Consider the following 20,151-nt stretch of genomic DNA (forward strand, 5'->3'; position numbering starts at 1 on the left):
GTCTGCAGCAGCTTGTAGTTTTTTTCTTTCTTTTCTGCACATTTTGCATATAATTTGCACTCTGCACATTCTTCACTTAATTTGCACTAAGTTGTATATAGTATATTGTATATTATTAAATGTCTTTTTCTATTAGATTGTTTCTTTTTTTATCTTTATCTAAAAGGGAAATCATTTTGTGTGCAATTGTTGTGGTTGGCAAATCAACAAAATCAAACATCGTTCTCGTAGTTTTGAGATATTTTAATGCAGAAAAGTTCAATAATATACCTGAAATGTGCCCCTTTCTCTCTCTCTGTGTGTGTGTGTGTGTGTGTGTGTGTGTGTGTGTGTGTCAGTCTGCAGCAGCTCTGTGTGTGGGAGTGGGCAGCTTCAGCGACCCCGGAGACCTCCCCGGCCTCGCTCACTTCCTGGAACACAGTGAGTAATCAAGAGAAGAAGAAAGAGAAAGAACCACAGAGGGTCAGATCATTTCTTTGAAAAGTAAATTCTCCTCTCTGCTCGGTCCAGGGTTAATTTGTCCTTATTGTATTCTATCACCTATCCAGGCATGTCAGTTTTGTTTATAAAGCAAAAAAAAATCTGAAGTTTTCCTCCGAGTCTGTAACAACAACAACAAGACAGAATATTCTGTCTCCTGAGATTTTTTTTGGACTTGGACAAGAAAAATGTCCTCTTTAATGTGGGAGAAAAAGAGAAACCTCAGGAAGAAGAGCAGCCATATTTAATGCATCCACGAGTTGTTTTGTTTCTTTAAATTACAGAAAAAGACACAATGAGATACAAAGAGATGTAAAATGACCAAAAAAGACACAAAAAAACACAAAAAAAAGACACAAAGTTTTTTTTTTTTTTTATCTTGGTAAGAACCAAATAATCATCAGGTCACTCTGCTCGGGCCAGTTCATCACTGCTGGCAGCTTTACTTTATCTCTTTTGTAAATTTTTTGTCTTTTTTGGTCATTTTGTGACCAAAAGAAGGTGTAAAAAGACACAAAATGACCAAAAAAAGACACAGAATTACCAAAAAAGACACAAAATGACCAAAAGAAGACACAAAAAAGACACAAAAAGACCAAAAAAAGATACAAAATAGACACAAAAAAGACACAAAAAGACGTAAAATGATCAAAAAAGCAACATAAGACACAAAATGACCAAAAAAAAGACACAAAATGACCAAACAAACACAAAAAAGACACATAAAGACGTAAAATCACAAGAAAAGACACAAAACAACAAAAAAAAAACACAAAAAAAGGCACAACATTTTTTTTTATCTTGGTAAGAACCAAATAATCATCAGGTCACTCTGCTCAGGCCAGTTCATCACTGCTGGCAGCTTTAATTCATCTGGTTTTAAGAGTTAATTTCTTATTTTAAGCGTTCAACATGATAATTTCTAGATTTAATAACCTTCATTTAATTTACATCTTTATGTTTTGTTTTTATGTCTTTTTTAGGTCATTTTGTGTCTTTTTTTGGTAATTTTTACGTCTTTTTTGGTAGTTTTTTTGTCTTTTTATGTCCTTTTTGTGATTTTACATCTTTTGTTTCTTTTTTTGTGATTTTACATCTTTTGTTGGTCTTTTTTTACTAATTTTTACTTCTTTATTTGGTCATTTTGTGTCTTTTTTGTGTCATTTTACATCTTTTTGCGGTCACAAAATGACCAAAAAATGTACAAAAGAGACACAAAAAGAACAAAAAAAATCAAACGTTTCTCAATCTAAAGTGTTTTCTATCTTGGTAAGAACCAAATAATCATCAGGTCATTCTGCTCGGGCCAGTTCATCACTGCTGGCAGCTTTAATTTATCTGGTTTTTAGAGTTAATTTCTTATTTTAATTGTTCAACATGCTTATTTCTAGATTTAATAATCTTAATTTAATAAATCTTGACAATTGAAATTATCTGTCATTACTTTGAAAAGTAAATTCTCCTCTCTGCTCGGTCGAGGGTTAATTTGTCCTTATTGTATTCTATCACCTATCCAGGCATGTCAGTTTTGTTTATAAAGCAAAAAAAATCAGAAGTTTTCTGTACAACACAGAATATTCTGTCTCCTCAGACTCTCTTGGACAGGAAAAATGTCTTCTTTAATGTGGGAGAGAAAGAGAAACCTCAGGAAGAAGAGCAGCCATATTTAATGCATCCAGGAGTTGTTTTGTTTCTTTAAATTATTCAGTGTACCTTTTTTTTCTTCCCATAACCTGTTTTGTCTACTTCAGTTAATAATTTCTGACATTTCCCAGAATGCCCCTCCACCGAGTGACAAAAAGTGGTTAGGAAATTGTTGCGTTAAGTTTTTATTCTGGTGCAAAAAAAAGCAAGAGTTGCTCCCTTTTTATTTTTCTTGAAATGCAACACGTTGACGTCGTTGCTTTCCTGTCAGAGGAGAAATTGTTCTCCGTGTCTCTTCTACAGATGTGATTGTTGAACATTGTTCCTAAATGGTCTGTTTTTGAAAAGAAAGCCTTGTTCATCCTTAGAGACTGTCATCAAAACTGTCACAAAACGCTAAAAAAATGGTTATTATTTGGTTCTTAGCAAGATAAAAAAAATTTTTTTTGTGTTTTTGTGTATTTTTTTTGTCTTTTTGTGTATTTTTGGGGGGATTATACGTCTTTTGTTTCTTTTTTGGTCTTTTTGTGTCTTTTTTTGTGTCTTTTTTTGGTCATTTTGTGTCTTGTTTTGTGTTTTTTTTTTTTTCTTTTTGTGTATTTTTTGGGGGATTTTACGTCTTTTGTTTCTTCTTTGGTCATTTTGTGTCTTTTTGTGTTTTTTAGTGTCTTTTTTGTGTCTTTTTTTGTGTCTTTTTTTGTGTCTTTTTTTTGGTCATTTTTTTTGGTCATTTTGTGTCTTGTTTTGTGTTTTTTTTTGTGTCTTTTTGTGTATTTTTTGGGGGGGGTTTACATCTTTTGTTTCTTCTTTGGTCATTTTGTGTTTTTTTGTGTCTTTTTTGTGTCTTTTTGTATTTTTGTCTCTTGTTTTGTGTTTTTTGTATTTTTTTGTTGATTTTTACATCTTTTGTTTCTTCTTTGGTCATTTTATGTCTTTTTGTGTTTTTCGTGTCTTTTTTTGTGTCTTTTTTTGTCTTTTTGTGTATTTTTTTGGTGATTTTACATCTTGTTTCTTTTTTGGTCATTTTATGTCTTTTTGTGTCTTTTTTGTGTTTTTTTTAGTCATTTTGTGTCTTTTTACATCTTCTTTTGGTCACAAAATGACCAAAAAATGTCACAAAATTACCAAAAAAGACAAAAAATTTACAAAAGAGATAAATTAAAGCTGCCAGCAGTGATGAACTGGCCCGAGCAGAGTGACCTGATGATTATTTGGTTCTTACCAAGATGAAAAAACTTTATATTTAGAAGTGTTAGATCATTTATCTTGTTTTTAGAGTTAATTTCTTATTTTAAGCGTTCAATGTGCTTATTTCTAGATTTGATAATCTTAGGAAATTGGTTAGGAAATTGTTGCATTAAGTTTTTATTCTGGTGCAAAAAAAAGCAATAGTTGCTCCCTTTTTTTTCTTGAAATGCAACACGTTGACGTCGTTGCTTTCCTGTCAGAGGAGAAATTGTTCTCCGTGTCTCTTCTACAGATGTGATTGTTGAACATTGTTCCTAAATGGTCTGTTTTTGAAAAGAAAGCCTTGTTCATCCTTAGAGACTGTCATCAAAACTGTCACAAAACGGTAAAAAACTGGTTATTATTTGGTTCTTACCAAGATAAAAAAAAAAACTTTTTGTGTTGGTTTTTTTCTTTGTGTTTTTGTGTATTTTTTTGGTCATTTTGTGTCTTGTTTTGTGTCTTTTTTTGTGTTTTTTGTGTATTTTTGGGGGGATTTTACGTCTTTTGTTTCTTTTTTGGTCATTTTGTGTCTTTTTGTGTCTTTTTTGTATTTTTGTGTCTTTTTTTTGTATTTTTGTCTTTTTTTGGTGATTTTACGTCTTTTGTTTCTTTTTTGGTCATTTTATGTCTTTTTGTGTCTTTTTGTGTTTTTTTGTGTCTTTTGTGTGTCTTTTGTGTGTCTTTTTGTGTATTTTTGTGTATTTTTTTGGTGATTTTACATCTTGTTTCTTTTTTGGTCATTTTATGTCTTTTTGTGTCTTTTTTGTGTCGTTTTTAGTCATTTTGTGTCTTTTTACATCTTCTTTTTGTCACGAAATGACCAAAAAAGACAAATTTACGAAAGAGATAAATTAAAGTTAAATAATTTATCTTGTTTGTAGAGTTAATTTCTTATTTTAAGCGTTCAACGTGCTTATTTCTAGATTTCTAGATTCTTGTCAAGGTAAATTATCCCTCCACCGAGTGACAAAAAGTGGTTCGGAAATTGTTGCATTTGCATTTGCAAGTTTTTATTCCGGTGCAAAAAAAAGCAATAAATGCTCCCTTTTTTTCTTGAAATGCAACACGTTGACGTCGTTGCTTTCCTGTCAGAGGAGAAATTGTTCTCCGTGTCTCTTCTACAGATGTGATTGTTGAACATTGTTCCTAAATGGTCTGTTTTTGAAAAGAAAGCCTTGTTCATCCTTAGAGACTGTCATCAAAACTGTCACAAAACGCTAAAAAAAAACACTCAAATTCTCTGTGGGATATAGAATACTCCACTGTCTGTTTGGCTTTCCACATAAATAAGAAAAACCACAAATACAAGGCACATCTCCACATAGCTGCAGTGGATTCTCTTCCTTTAAATTTCTTTTAGTTATTGATTTCCAGCTCTTCTTCTTCTTCTTGTTTCTTTCTCCCCCATGCTGCTCTTCCGTTGTGTCCCAGTGGTGTTCATGGGCAGCGAGAAGTACCCCTCAGAAAACGGCTTTGATGCGTTCCTGAAGAAGCATGGCGGGAGCGACAACGCCTCCACCGACTGCGAGAGGACCGTCTTCCAGTTTGACGTCCAGAGGAAAAGCTTCAAAGAAGCTCTTGACAGGTGAGGGAGGATCAGAAGGTTTTTATTTTTTATTATTTTCCGAGCAGCCTCTCGTAAGAAGTGGACTTCTTGAGAAACCATCTGGGTTTTTTTCTTCTTCCTCACATAAACAGAAAACAAAAGGAGAAAGTGAAACTCCGAGAAACATTTAAGACGTGTTAAAACTGTTATGACAGACCAGATAGAAGATGATAAAACTTTGTGGCAAGACTCCTCCTGGTATTGATGTGCATTCAGAAGAAAACAGGTTTTATTTTTAACTCTGTTGGACCTCAACAGACCTTCAGGATTGAGATGCAGCCGTAGACTGTAGAAGAAGAAGAAGAAGTGAACGTAGCCTCCGGCTCTGTAACGTGAAGCCAATGTAGAAAAAATGCCTTAAACTTTCATACAACGTGTGTGTACGTGTATCTGTAACTGTAATCAGAGCAAAGATCAAAGGCAATCAACAGAATTAACTGACACCTGCTAATGTCCTGGCACAGTGACAGCAGCCAGAGGTGGACAGACTGGAATTTCTGGCCTCGAACAGAAAGCATTTTTGGCAAAACCATAATACCTATCATTGATCCGACTTCACTTTGAGCGTCCTGAGTTCTTCCTGAACGTCTACATATGTTTTTTTTTTAAGAAAAATGAAAAAATAGCTTTGTTAGAGCGATCTAAAAAAACTGTTCCATCTCCCTTTTTCAGAAATCTCCCTGCGTTTTTAATATGGGAGCCAATGAGGCTGTTGGTGGTGTTGGTGGATCATCTGTGCGTCCTACGCCCAAACTATAACTCTGACAGCTTTACCAGAGGATTGTGAGGGAGAAGACTAATTTTCCTACGTTTCTATGTATAAATTATTTCTGTTGAGTGGAATTTGCGGCCTGGAGCGCAGTTTTCAAATTTATTTTTTGACAGTTTTTTCTCTCCCTCTACACTCTGGCGATGATGTCACACACGAGTGACACGAACATTCCGTGCAATACACACCCATTATAATCTCAGAATTTCTCCAAAAATGATCATGGTCATTGAACAGGGATTGATAAAAAACTATATGACCTATCGAAACGTGGATTAATACACCGATACACAAGACTTGTGTCTACTGTTTAAAGTTTAAATGGAGTCTCTAGGTGAAATTATGCCGGAGAAGTAGACGTTTAAAAATCTCCAATTATTGTTCTTTTTCGCTCATTTTTTGTCGGCCGTCCCATTCATTTAAATGCAAAATTTTGGCTAGTTTTTCGCGACTTCTGTCGCAAAAAATTTGTATTCTGTAGAGAAAAGTAATAGCACCGATTCCGATCAAACCGCACGTTTTGATATATAATTTGTCCTGCAACTCTTCAAGTTGTAGGACTAGTAGTGGGACGAAATTGCGTCCGGAAGAGGAAGAAGAAGAAATCCACAGTATAACAGTAGTGCTCGGTGCAAACATTTGCCAACTTTCTTCAACTGTTAACTGTGGCAGAGAGGCTGAGATTCCTCTGATGAGTCACAGGATTTATCACAGGACTTGTTCCAGCCTCTTGATGTGAACTATATCAGAGCAGGACAAACATTAGAGGCTCAATCAGCGTCCCGCCATCCTGCTGCTGTCTCTATCAGGATACATCACATCTGATTGTCTCTGTCTGACCTGTGTCCTCTCTCTGGAGGCTGTTTTGCCCTGATTAAAGCCTTTCTGTCCATTCTTCCTCTTAGGTGGGCTCAGTTCTTCATCTGCCCCCTGATGATCCGTGACGCCATCGACAGGGAGGTGGAGGCCGTCGACAGCGGTGAGTCTCGCTGGTCGGAAGTTTTTCTGCTGCCAAATGTGTTAAATAATTTAAAAAATCACAGTAACGTATAATGGAATAATCAGAAGTGTGTATAAACTTTAACCCATTTTTAAATATTTTTCTGCTGAGTTATCCGAGTTAATTTCTTATTTTAAGTGTTCAACATGCTTATTTCTAGATTACCTGTGAAAAGTGAAATTATCTGTCTATGCAGCAAGATAATTTCCCTCAGATTTAGGGTTTTTAGGAAAAAAATCTGAGATTAAAGTGGTAAATTTACATGAAAAAACACTTATAAGTTTCACAAATAATTATGAATATTCAGAAACAAATGAATCTGAGATTAAAATGGTAGATTAACATGGAAAAACACTCAAATATTCATAATTATTTAGAAATGTAGGGGAAAATAGGAAAAAATATGAGATTAAAGTGGTAAATATACATGGAAAAATACTTCTGAATCTAAAGTTTTTTTAATCTTTCCCTCAGAATATTCATAATTGTTTGGAAATGTATAAGTGTTAGATCATTTATCTTGTTTTAAGAGTTAATTTCTTATTCTAAGTGTTCGACATGCTTATTTCTAGATGAACTGTGAAAAGTGAAATTATCTGTCCATGCAGCAAGATAATTTCCCTCAGATTTAGGGTTTTTAGGAAAAAATCTGAGATTAAAGTGGTAAATTTACATGAAAAAACACTTTTAAATTTCACAAATAATTATGAATATTCAGAAGAAAAAAATGGATCTGAGATTAAAATGGTAGATTAACATGGAAAAACACTCAAATATTCATAATTATTTAGAAATGTAGGGGAAAATAGGAAAAAAATCTGAGATTAAAGTGGTAAATATACATGGAAAAATACTTCTGAATCTAACGTTTTTTTAATCTTTCCCTCAGAATATTCATAATTGTTTTGAAATGTATAAGTGTTAGATCATTTATCTTGTTTTAAGAGTTAATTTCTTATTTTAAGTGTTCAACATGCTTATTTCTAGATTTAATAATCTTAATTTAATAAATCTTGTCAAGGTAAATTATCTGTCCATGCAGCAAGATCATTTCCCTCAGATTTACTGTTTTTATCTTTTTTGCAGTGAAGTCATTAGGAATAAAACTGAAAGTGGACACGATGTTACAATTGAAGCCCATGTGTGTCTTAATTGTTACTGTGTCAGCTACGGTTGAAACACGGCTGAAAAACGCCAGTAAACAAGTAGTTTTCATCACAAATCAACATTATTTTAAACAGGCACTACTCTATATTTCATACCAAGGATGATAAAGTGAAAAAGAGAATTTCCTGGATGAACCAGTTGGCTCATTCCTGTCCTTCCTTGTTGGCGAATCCATTGATTACACCCACACAGTTGGTGCATTTGATTGATGGAAGTTGTAAAAAATATATCCAACAACAAGCCTAATCTGCTTTACAGTAAGTAGTTAAATGACTGAACACGGAGCATTGGCCAAAACAACACATGCAAACAAAAGAGGGAAATGAATCAGGCTGTGCTGTAAATCTTGGCAGTTATTGATGCAACATGTGTTACAAATGAGCCGCTGGTTAGCTTTGGCATTCCTCACAGACCAGAACCAGGAGCTATGACAGGAAAACTCTGCTAACATCATATCAACACAACTTTATATATATATTTATAAAAAACTCTGGATCTTATTAGTTTTAGACTTTGTTTCCAGATAGACTCAGTTTTATCATATTCCCTGCAGAGTGGACTAAACATGGATGATTAGGACTTCACTGGCCACATATGATGGGCTGATGGTTGATTGATGATTTACGTAGCAAAAACTTGAATCTCACAAATGTAACATCATAGAATTAAGTCAGGGGTGTCAAACTCAAATACACAATGGGCCAAAGTTTAAAACTTGAATAAAATCGCGGGCCAACATTGAACAAATAAACCTTTTAATATATACCAAACATGTTTTGCTTTAACATTAAATATGGAGCCAGCAACGTTTATAAACATACAATATATAACTAAATAGTGCAGACATACAAAGCACATACACACTGTACTGCTACAGGGCTAACTGTTAGCATGTTAGCACATACACACTGTACTGCTACAGAGCTAAGTGTTAGCCTGTTAGCACATACACACTGTACTGCTGCAGAGCTGTTAGCCTGTTAGCACATACACACTGTACTGCTACAGCGCTAACTGTTAGCCTGTTAGCACACACACTGTACTGCTACAGAGCTAACTGTTAGCCTGTTAGCACATACACACTGTACTGCTACAGACCTAACTGTTAGCCTGTTAGCACATACACACTGTACTGCTACAGAGCTAGCTGTTAGCCTGTTAGCACATACACACTGTACTGCTACAGAGCTAACTGTTAGCCTGTTAGCACATACAAATTGTACTGCTACAGAGCTAACTGATAGCCTGTTAGCACATACACACTGTACTGCTACAGAACTAACTGTTAGCCTGTTAGCACATACACACTGTACTGCTACAGAGCTAACTGTTAGCCTGTTAGCACATACACACTGTACTGCTACAGAGATAACTGTTAGCCTGTTAGCACATACACACTGTACTGCTACAGCTAACTGTTAGCCTGTTAGCAATTTGCAGACTGGACGCTAAGGGGTTAACATCCCCTCCGGCTCTGCAGCTGGGAGAGACTGCTGCAGGAGGAATGTGCCGCTTGGACTCGTTTTTACTCTTCTTAACGAGCCTCCAGCCCCCGCGGCTCGTTTAGAAGAGCCGAAAAGTTGCTAATTATAGCAACAATGTTGCTAAGTTAACAACACTGCTTCACCGGCTTTTACAAATGGCGTGTTGTACCCCTAAAGGTCCACATTCAGCACATTATTTCTGACTATGTATAGTGACATATACTGATGACACGACGCTGTAGCCTCGTTTATTTCCTCCTAACCAACTGATCAGAACATGCCCTAATTAGCATTTTATTTAAAGGCATTTCAAAGGCATTTTAACAGCCTCAGTTCTCCTCACAGCTCTCCTGCTCACTGATTGATCAGATCTTTTCTCTGCTGTCTCAAGTCTTTCTCCTCTCCTTCTGTCTGCCAGAGTACCAGCTGGCCAAGCCGTCAGACTCCCACAGGAAGGAGATGCTGTTCGGCAGTTTGGCCAAACCTGGACACCCGATGGGCAAGTTCTCCTGGGGTGAGTTGGTAAACACAACCGCTGGGACACAATACACACTGGGGACGTTCTCCTCGGGGTTTGTTCTGCAGGAACAAACAGGAGCAATGAGACTAGGGCTGTCAAAAGGATTCATACTCAATAAAGTATTGATACTAAAACGTTTTATCTGGATACGATACTCATTTACAAAAGTATCGAGAATCTGAAGCTTGTTATCATAGTTGCAGTTTCTTTTTGCACAACTGTTTTTATTATAAATATTTAACTCTATGGAGTCTTATAGGGCTGTTTTGTCCATTTTTTAATCCTTTTCATGTGTTTTCGTGTCTTTTTTAAATCATTTTGTGTCTTTTTGTTTCTTTTTTATGTCTTTTTTGTGTCTTTTTTAGTTATTTTGTGTCTTCTGTGGGGTTGTTTTTGGTTATTCTGTCATCTCATTTTGTGTCTTTTTTTGGTCATTTTGTGTCTGTTTTGGTCATGTTGTGTCTTTTTTGTGTCTTTTTGGTAATTTTGTGTCTTGTTTGGTCATTCTGTGTCTTTTTGGTAATTTTGTGTCTTTTTTGTTTCTTTTTTGTGTCTTTTTTTGGTAATTTTGTGTCTGTTTTGTGTCTTTTTTAGTTATTTTTTGTCTTTTTTGTCATTTTGTGTCTTTTCTGTGTCTTTTTTTGTCATTTTGTGTCTTCTGTGAGGTTTTTTTGGTTATTCTGTCTTCTCCCTTTTTTTGTCTTTTTTGGTAATTTTGTGTATTTTTGTGTTTTTTGTGTGTCTTTTTTAGTTATTTTGTGTCTTTTTTGGTCATTTTGTTTCTTCTGTGGGTTTTTTTTTTGGGGTTATTCTGTCTTATCATTTTGTGTCTTTTTTGGTCAATTTGAGTCTTTTTTGGTCATTTTGTGTCTTTTTTTAGTTATTTTGTGTCTTCATTTTGTGTTTTTTTTTTTAGTGTGCTTTGTTTTCTAGTCTGAATATGATGAAGAAGTCATGCTTTGGTGCTGTTGGAGACTCCAGAGAGTTAACCAGTGGTTCTGTTAAATTTTTACATGCTGCATTTTTCTTGTCAATAAAAATATTTCTATTAAATTTTGAGGTCACGACAACCCTAGCTGAGACACACGCTTAAAGTATTTTTCTACTTTTCCTGCATCTGTAAAGCGGTGTTTTTCTACAGTATAGTTGTGCTGAACTGATTGCTCCCTTGTGACAACACCAGGGAATGCCCAGACGCTGAAGCAGGAGCCAAAGAAGAAGAAGATCAATGTGTACAAGAGGCTGCGAGCCTTCTGGAAGAAGCACTACTCGGCCCACTACATGACTCTGGCTGTGCAGTCAAAAGGTCAGTGAGATCTGTTTCCAGTCATTAAACATCAACCACCACCAGCCTTATTAGCACACTGACACAAGTGTAATTGTTTTCAATCATTTCATCCAACAAATGATTTAATTGAAAAAGCAATATGTACATTAATGGACCATTAGAAGTGTAATTTGTCGCAGCTCTAATAAGGATTCCTCCATGTTCAGCCGACTGCATTTAACCCGTTAAAGCCTGGAAAGCGGATATGTGGTTTTGTAGTATTTGTAGTTTTTTTTCCCCTATTTTCAGTCTCTTGGACAATGAAATGTATCAGAATACATGTGGGAGTGTCGCAATGCAACATGGGACTTTGAAATCATCATCAAAAAAGACACAGAATGACCAAAAAAGACACAAAATGACTAAAAAAAGTCACAAAATGACCAAATAAAGACACAAAATGACCAAAAAAAGACAAATTATTTTAAAAAGACACAAAATTACCCAAAAAAGAGACAAAATGATCAAAAAAGACACAGAATTACTAAAAAAAGACACAAAATTACCAAAAAAAAGACACAATTATCAAAAAAGACACATAATTACCAAAAAAAAAGACACAAAATTATCAAAAAAGACACAAAATTATCAAAAAAGACACAGAATTACCAAAAAAGGACAAATTTTAAAAAGACACAAAATTACCCAAAAAAGACACAAATTATTAAAAGAGACACAAAATTATCAAAAAAGACACAGAATTACTAAAAAAAGACACAAAATTACCAAAGAAAAGACACAAAATTACCAAAAAAGACACAAAATTACAAAAAAAGACACAGAAGTACCAAAAAAAGACAAATCATTTTTAAAAAGACACAAAATTACCCATAAAAGACACAAAATTACAAAAAAAGACACAAAATTATCAAAAAAGACACAGAATTACCAAAAAAGGACAAATTTTAAAAAGACACAAAATTACCCAAAAAAGACCCAAATTATTAAAAGAGACACAAAATTATCAAAAAAGACACATTACCAAAAAAAGACACAACATTATCAAAAAAGACACATTACCAAAAAAAGACACAACATTATCAAAAAAGACACAGAATTACTAAAAAAAGACACAAAATTACCAAAAAAGACACAAAATTACCAAAAAAGACACAAAATTACCAAAGAAAAGACACAAAATTACCAAAAAAGACACAAAATTACAACAAAAGACACAGAAGTACCAAAAAAAGACAAATCATTTTTAAAAAGACACAAAATTACCCAAAAAAGACACAAAATTACAAAAAAAGACACAAAATTATCAAAAAAGACACAGAATTACCAAAAAAAGACACAAAATTATCAAAAAAGACACAAAATTATCAAAAAAGGACACAAAATTACCAAAAAAGACACAAAATTATTAAAAAAGACACCAAATTACCAAAAAAGACACATTATTTAAAAAAAGACACAAAATTTCCCAAAAAAGACACAAAATTATTAAAAAAGACACAAAATTACCAAGAAAAGACACAAAATTACCATTATATTTACCAAATACCATTTTCTCCAGGCGTTTTAGGCCTGAATGTGTTAATCGTTCCTGACTGAGCTCAAACTGCAACTTTCCTCCAAACGAAGTCAGAGAAGGAATATCTATCTAACACATGTTTTCAGGGTTTCACAGAAAATATCACACGGCCAATTAACGGCCGCGTGCAAGTAAAAATAATGACTAGTGTTGACATTTGTGCCGAGAAACATCATCCTCATTAAACAGCTGAATTATTTGCCTTCCTGTATTCCTGTCGAAACCCTTCGTCCTATTTAAAAAAAACTGTCTTCACCCCGAAAATCAGCGGCTGTAAAGTGATGCAAAAGTGTTTCTTTGTGGCTCCGACTGAGAGGACAAAGTTTATTACTTACTTGCATTTAACTGCTAATAAGGAAATGTGAAAACTGTTTAAATGTGTTTTTCCTGACACGAGATTTGCAGTAATAAGCTCCAAAGATTTTCCTTTTTAAATAAATGTCTGTTAAGTAACTTTTTCTCGCTCTACAAGGCAACACAGTAGTGATCATTAAAGCATTTTGCATTCGCAGGATCACAAACTGGATCTCTGTGGCGACATAATCAGGGAAAATCACAAGCAGCGATAGCAGAGAGAGTAGAGCAGGGGTCTCAAACTCAAATCACCAGGGGGCCGCTGGAGGCAGTATCAAAATGACCAAAAAAAACTAAATTACTTAATAAAAGACACAAAATGTCCAAAGAAAGACATTAAATGACCCAAAAAAGACACAAAATGACAGAAATAAACCCTAAATTACTTAAAAAAGACACAAAATGACCAAAGAAAGACATTAAATGATCCAAAAAAGACACAAAATGACCAAAAAAAGACATTAAATGAAAAAAAAGACACAAAATGACCAAAGAAAGACATTAAGTTACTCAAAAAAGAGACAAAATCACTAAAAAAAGACATTAAATGACCCAAAAAAGGCACAAAATGACCAAAGAAAGACATGAAATGACCCAAAAAAGACAAAAAATGACCAAAGAAAGACATCATATGACCCAAAAAAGACAAAAAATGACCATAAAAGACATTAAATGACCCAAAAAAAGACACAAAATGACCAAAGAAAGACATTAAATGAAAAAAAGACACAAAATGACCAAAGAAAGACATTAAATGACCCAAAAAAGACCCACAAAATTATTAGAAAAAGACACAAAATTACCAAAAAAAGACAAAATTACATGAGGTAACATTGCCACTTCTTCTTTAAAAAAAAAAAAACGATAACTAACTGAAACTATATTTTGTGGTTACAAAACTAACTAAAATTATAGTGAAAATGTCCTTTGTTTTCATCTTCGTTAACTTTTTTTTCAACTATTTATTTTATGGGAAAAAAATCATCTTTTGTGTTTTTTTGGAAGAAATTTTGGAAAAATTGAAATATATAAACTGGCATATAAAGGGTTAAAATTCTGAAAATTATTTACTGTTTGGAAGTTTTGAACAAGTCTGAGTTTTTTTAAGAGATTTATGGTAAAAAAAATCTGGAAAAAATATTGATGTATGGAGATTTATTATCAGTTTTAGTGTGCTTGGCCCTTTTTTGGCCACGAGGGAAACCAGAGAGTTGTAATAATAATATAAATGCACCAATTGAGTATAAAAGACATGCAAGGGTTAATGACAATGGATTTAAAAAAATGCACTAAAAAGAAAAGTTCCTGCAAAAATGCATGCCTCAAGCTGAAACACAGCCAAAATGACCAACAAATGGGAAAAAAAGGAGAGAAAAATGTACAAAAATGCCCGAGGAGGGCATAAATACAGTTGCTTATTTACACATTTATTTGTAAAAGACCAACATTGATTCGGTGCTTTTATTGTGTCGACTGAATGACAGTCAGTCTAATACTCTCTCTTCTTTTTATTTGTGGTTTCTAACACCCCGGAGTCACATATCTGGCTCTTTAGCTGCAGAATGCTGCACTTTATTCACCAACTGCAGGTTTATAAAAGCTTTTTTTCTGAGACGAGGTCACAGCTGGAAGCTACCTGATGAGAACAGGAGCAGGAAGTCAAACAGACAAAGTTGCAGGTTGTGTTGCTGAGTTTTTCCACTTGAACTTGTTGCTGTCTAGACATTCTGACTGGATATAAACCACTTTAAAATCTTTACCATGACCTGTTGGTATCAATGTTTCAGCACAACCTCACCTATATGACTTGATTATTATTTTTATTTTGACTTAATGGATCAATATTTTGAACACAAAAAACACAAAATAATTACAAAAAACACACACAAAAAATAATTTAAAAAAAAAAACACAAAAACAGGCAAAAAACCAAACACAGAAACACACAAAAAATACAAAAACACATAAAAACACACATAGATAAATTAATACATTTCATTAATAAATTACAAAAAACACGCAAAAAAAAAAAAACACCCCAAAAAATGCAAAAAACACACATTGAAACACACGCGAAACACATAAAAAATAGAAAAAACACACAAAACACATAATAAATTACAAAAAATTTACAAAAACACACAAAAAACACATTAAAACACACAAAGAAATTACAAAAAACACACAAAACAGTGAACACAAAAGATTGCATTAAAAATGCTGAATGCACACTGCAAAATTAGAAAAATCTCTGCAGAAAAGGTCACACAGTAGATAAAAATAGTTGATAAGAATAATGGATCACAGTGTTTCCCCGAGGTTTAAGGCTTTGGGGGGCGGCGACACATATTTTATTATTATTTCTATTCCAACGTGCATGCCCCTGTGGTAGAAAATTCTGTACATTTTCAAGTAAAATGCATCGATCTTGTGCACTTTGAGAGTTAAATTAGTGTCCTCTGACACATTATAATGCCACTATTCCATCATATACACTGATCTTAATCATTGCATATTTTAATTAATTATTGTAAAGGAGAATAAAGGTTCTTGTATGTTCTATTTAAGGCGTCTTATTTCGACAGTCTTCTTGTAAATTCTGTGGTTTCTGTGGATTCTGTTAACACACTGTGCTCTTATTTTGAAAGCAGCATGTGTTTAGCGACAGGAAGTAATTCAGACCGTTGGGCACAGTTTAACTTTTTGTGATTAAAACAACCCCCTAATATAATGGTAGGGGAAACACTGCATGACAGTCTTTCTGCAAGTGTTTTGAATCAAACACACCTTTTAGTTTGTATATTTATGTAGGCCTTTAGTTGGTTTCTTTGAATTTTACATGTGTTTTGCTACCAACTAGCTAGTTGTCATTGCTAAAGTGCTAATGGCTCATGCCTCTTCAGGGCTAAAACATAAAACATTGAACTCCTTGAAGTTATCTTTACAGTTTAATCTCACTGAGTTAGTTTTACAATCAAATCATGTTACTACACTTTACTAGACACTTTTATGTTTTTGGTATGTTTTTGTAAATTTATTGTGTTTTTTGTATTTTTTTTTTAAATGTTTTTGTGTGTTTTTTGTGTTTTTTGTGTTTTTTGCGTGTTTTTTGTAATTTTTTATGTGTTTTTTTTATCATTTTTTTGTGTTCAAAATGTTGATCCAGTAAGTCAAAATGAAAATAATAATATTATAGCATGAATTACTGATGCAAGATTACTGTAAAAACTAACCTCATGCCTCTTCAGGGCTAAAACATAAAACACTGAACTCCTTGACGTTATCTTTACAGTTTAATCTCACTTAATTTGGTTTTACGATCGACAGGAAGTCTTTTTTAGTCCTTTCAAAATAAAAGCATCCCTTATCAAAACTGGCTTTTGCATAAAATTGTATATATATATCTTTTATTTTGCTCATGTATGCATGTTTTAACAGATTAATTGATTATTAACACGTTTAGATGCTCGAGTTGGAAGGTTTAATAATAGAATAGATCTGTTATAGCAGCTTTAAGTTCTTCTTCTTCTTCTTCCTTTCTTCTTCTTCTTCCTTTCTTCTTCTTCTTCTTCTTCTTCCTTTCTTCTTCTTCTTCCTTTCTTCTTCTTCTTCCTTTCTTCTTCTTCTTCTTCTTCTTCTTCTTCTTCTTCTTCTTCTTATTCTTCTTATTCTTCTTATTCTTCTTATTCTTCTTATTCTTATTCTTATTATTATTATTATTATTATTATTATTATTACTATTAATAAGGTTTCAATCCTGCTTGTTCCACCCAAATGAACCAATTATCTATTAATGACGGCAGAACAAGTGTCCTGGAGCAGCTTTTGTGTCAAAAATGCTGAAGAAAAGAAACTTGTGTATCCGTTTACAGCCAAACAAACAAACAAACAAACAAACAAACAACCAACCAGCACTAAATAGATGCACTGCGTGGCTTTGTTTTATTAAAGAATAAAGTCAATAATTGGCCTTTTTCCTTCACGCTGTGACTATTCGACCATGATCTAATCTCACGCTGCGTGCCAGGCGGGAGAGAGTGTTTCCTCAAGCGAAGAATGTTTACACAAAGAGTGTTCATGTGTTCAAAATATTTATATATTTATATATTTATACATGATCCTACATGAGACGGAGCTTCATATTGAGCCTAATTGATCCTCCTACAGTAAACAGGGAGGCTTTTATCAATGACAGCGTGCGTCATTTTCTCTGAAGCCTTTTATGTGAGTGTAATTTGAATCCCACACAGGAAAAAGACTCTGCCAGTTAAACTGAAGCCTCTGCATTCAATTACAGGATGTAAAGTAAAGCTTTGAATGATTATCGCCCCAGGACCAGAACTGTCTTAGTCCCCAACAAGTTGTTTTTTTAGAATATGTAACATTAAATAGCAGTTTTAATGGATTGCATTTAACACATTTTAGGATATTTGACTCCCAGGATCCTGTTTAACCCTTTGGAGTTTTGGAGTTTGGGGATATTCTGTCGGTCCTTTTCATTCTGACTGGATATAAACCACTTTAAAATCACTGTTTTCAGCACAACCTCACCTTTATGACCTGATTTTTATTATTTTTATTTTGACTTACTGGATCAACATTTTGAACACACACAAAAAAAACACAAAAAAATTATAAAAAACACACATAAAAACACACACAAAAAATAAATAAATACAAAACACACACAAAAAAACAGAAACGCACAAAAAAAATACAAAAAACACATTAAAACACACATAAAACCACATAGAAACACACTCAAAACACACAAAAAACTTTAAAAAAAATTACAATAACACACACAAAAAACACATAAAAAATAGAAAAAACACGCAAGACACATAATAAATTACAAAACACACGCACAAAAACACAAAAAATGCACATAGAAACACACTCAAAACACACAAAAACACATAAAAAATAGAAAAAACACACAAAACACATAATGAATTACAAAAAACACGCCAAAAAAAAAAAATGCAAGAAACACATTAAAACACAGAAATGCCCTCAAAACACATAAAAACACAAAAAATGTACAAAAAACACAGAAAAAAACAGATAAAAACACACAAAGGAATTACAAAAAACACGTTACTACACTTTACTACACACATTTTTGTTTTTGGAGTGTTTTTTTGTGTGTTTTTGTAATTTCTTTGTTTTTTGTTTTTTTTAATGTTTTTGTGTGTTTTGAGTGTGTTTCTATGTGTGTTTTAATGTGTGTTTTTTGTATTTTTTGTGTTTTAATGTGTGTTTTTTGTCATTTTTTTATGCATTGTTATGTGTTTTTTATAAAAAAATTTGTGTTCAAAATTTTGATCCAGTAGGTCAAAATGAAAATAATAATATAATAGCATGAATTACTGAGTTTAATTTATATGCAAGATTACTGTGAAAACTATCCTCATGACTCTTCGGGGCTAAAACATAAAACACTGAACTCCTCTTTACAGTTTAATCTCATTTAATTTGGTTTTACGATCGACAGGAAGTCTCAAAACCTAATGCTGTGTGTGTGTGTATTAAAGGTGTGTGTGTGTTCAGGCCATCCACCCGAATGATTTATTATCTCCTTATTGGAGGCTGACACCCACATGGATATTTCCCGATCACACGACATTTAAGCAGCAAAAAGTTCAGTTCTAAAGTTGACGGATGAAACCGAAGTGAACTTTAAGCTTCTGGAATAATCGATGAAGTTCTGCTGCGGCTGTGAGAGCTCTCTGATATTTTAATTAATATTTTCCCAGTTAATGATGTATTATTTCAGCCAACCCTAACCTTTCCGTTATTAATCAGACTGTTTTTCTTTTACCTGACCCGTGGTGCCCATAAATATTGCTACAAAAAAAATCCCCATTAGTGGGCAGTCCTTGGTCTAGAGTTTAGACAATCAGGCTTGTAAATGGACGGTTGCTGGTTTGAATCCCAGGACTGAAGTGGCTCAAAAGTGCTGCCCACTGCTCCTAAACATGGTGTGTTCACTGGTATGTTTAGGTTTAATTCACTGCTCGCTGTTTCAGTGCTTTTGCGCAAAATCTTAATCTAAAGCAGATGTTTTGATCCCTGTGCACTATTTAAATAGCAGGGAAATACTGCACCATTGACTTTAGACCGGGGTTTTGTTTTGGTAAGTCGTGCAGGTGTAAGATGGGAACCCCAAATGTGAAAACAACAGGAAAAAAGGTGTATATTATCAAATATCTTTTGGTTAGAAACACAAGGTGACAAAATGACCACAAAAAGACACAAATTGACCAGAAAAGACACAAATTGACCACAAAAGGATATAAAATGACCAAAAAGACACAAATTGACCAAAAAAGACACAAATTGACCAGAAAAAGAAATAAAATGACCCAAAGAAGATGCAAATTTACCACAAAAAAACACAAATTGACCACAAAAAGACGTAAAATGGCAAAAAAGAAACAAAATGACCATAAAAAGACACAAAATGACCACAAAATGACAAAAAAATAACGTAAAATTCTTGAAGACTTTCTGTTATCGTGTCCATCTTTATGATTCAATACTTCTAATATATATCTAATATATTTAGATGCATCTGTATGTTGACTTCAATTTTGTATACTTGAAAACACATATCATTATAGCTATAATCTGTGATGATAAAACAACTTAAACTGAGTGTAAATGTGAGTAAATGTTGTCACTCTGCAGCTGTTTTGGAATAAAAACAAGCTGAACACTCTAAAAACCTACAATTATGAGTTTTCAGGCTGATTTATTGAGACGTACTCCAACTCTAATTGGTCCTCCTCTGGTCTGTCCTTTAGAGAAGCTGGACTCTCTGGAGAAGTGAAAAAGACATAAAAATAAAATGACCCAAAAGAGACGCAAATTTACCACAAAAAGACACTAATTGACCACAAAAAGACAAAATGAACATAAAAACACACAAAATGACCCAAAAAAGATGCAAATTTACCACAAAAAGACACAAAATGACCACAAAAAGACACAAAATGACCAAAAAAACCCTGTAAAATTCCTGAAGATG

General features: G+C 33.6%; 1 protein-coding gene across 1 annotated transcript in view; it reads left to right on the plus strand.

Moving 5' to 3' along the window:
• Positions 1-20,151, plus strand: part of LOC131988121 (nardilysin-like) — a 73,602-nt gene that overhangs the window by 13,249 nt on the left and 40,202 nt on the right. Inside the window, 5 exon segments of the mRNA XM_059353148.1 lie at positions 339-420; positions 4,786-4,939; positions 6,635-6,708; positions 9,799-9,894; positions 11,084-11,206. Coding sequence (XP_059209131.1) covers positions 339-420; positions 4,786-4,939; positions 6,635-6,708; positions 9,799-9,894; positions 11,084-11,206 — 529 coding nt within the window.

The sequence above is a fragment of the Centropristis striata genome, chromosome 16 (genome assembly GCF_030273125.1).
Source record: "Centropristis striata isolate RG_2023a ecotype Rhode Island chromosome 16, C.striata_1.0, whole genome shotgun sequence".
NCBI lineage: Eukaryota > Metazoa > Chordata > Actinopteri > Perciformes > Serranidae > Centropristis > Centropristis striata.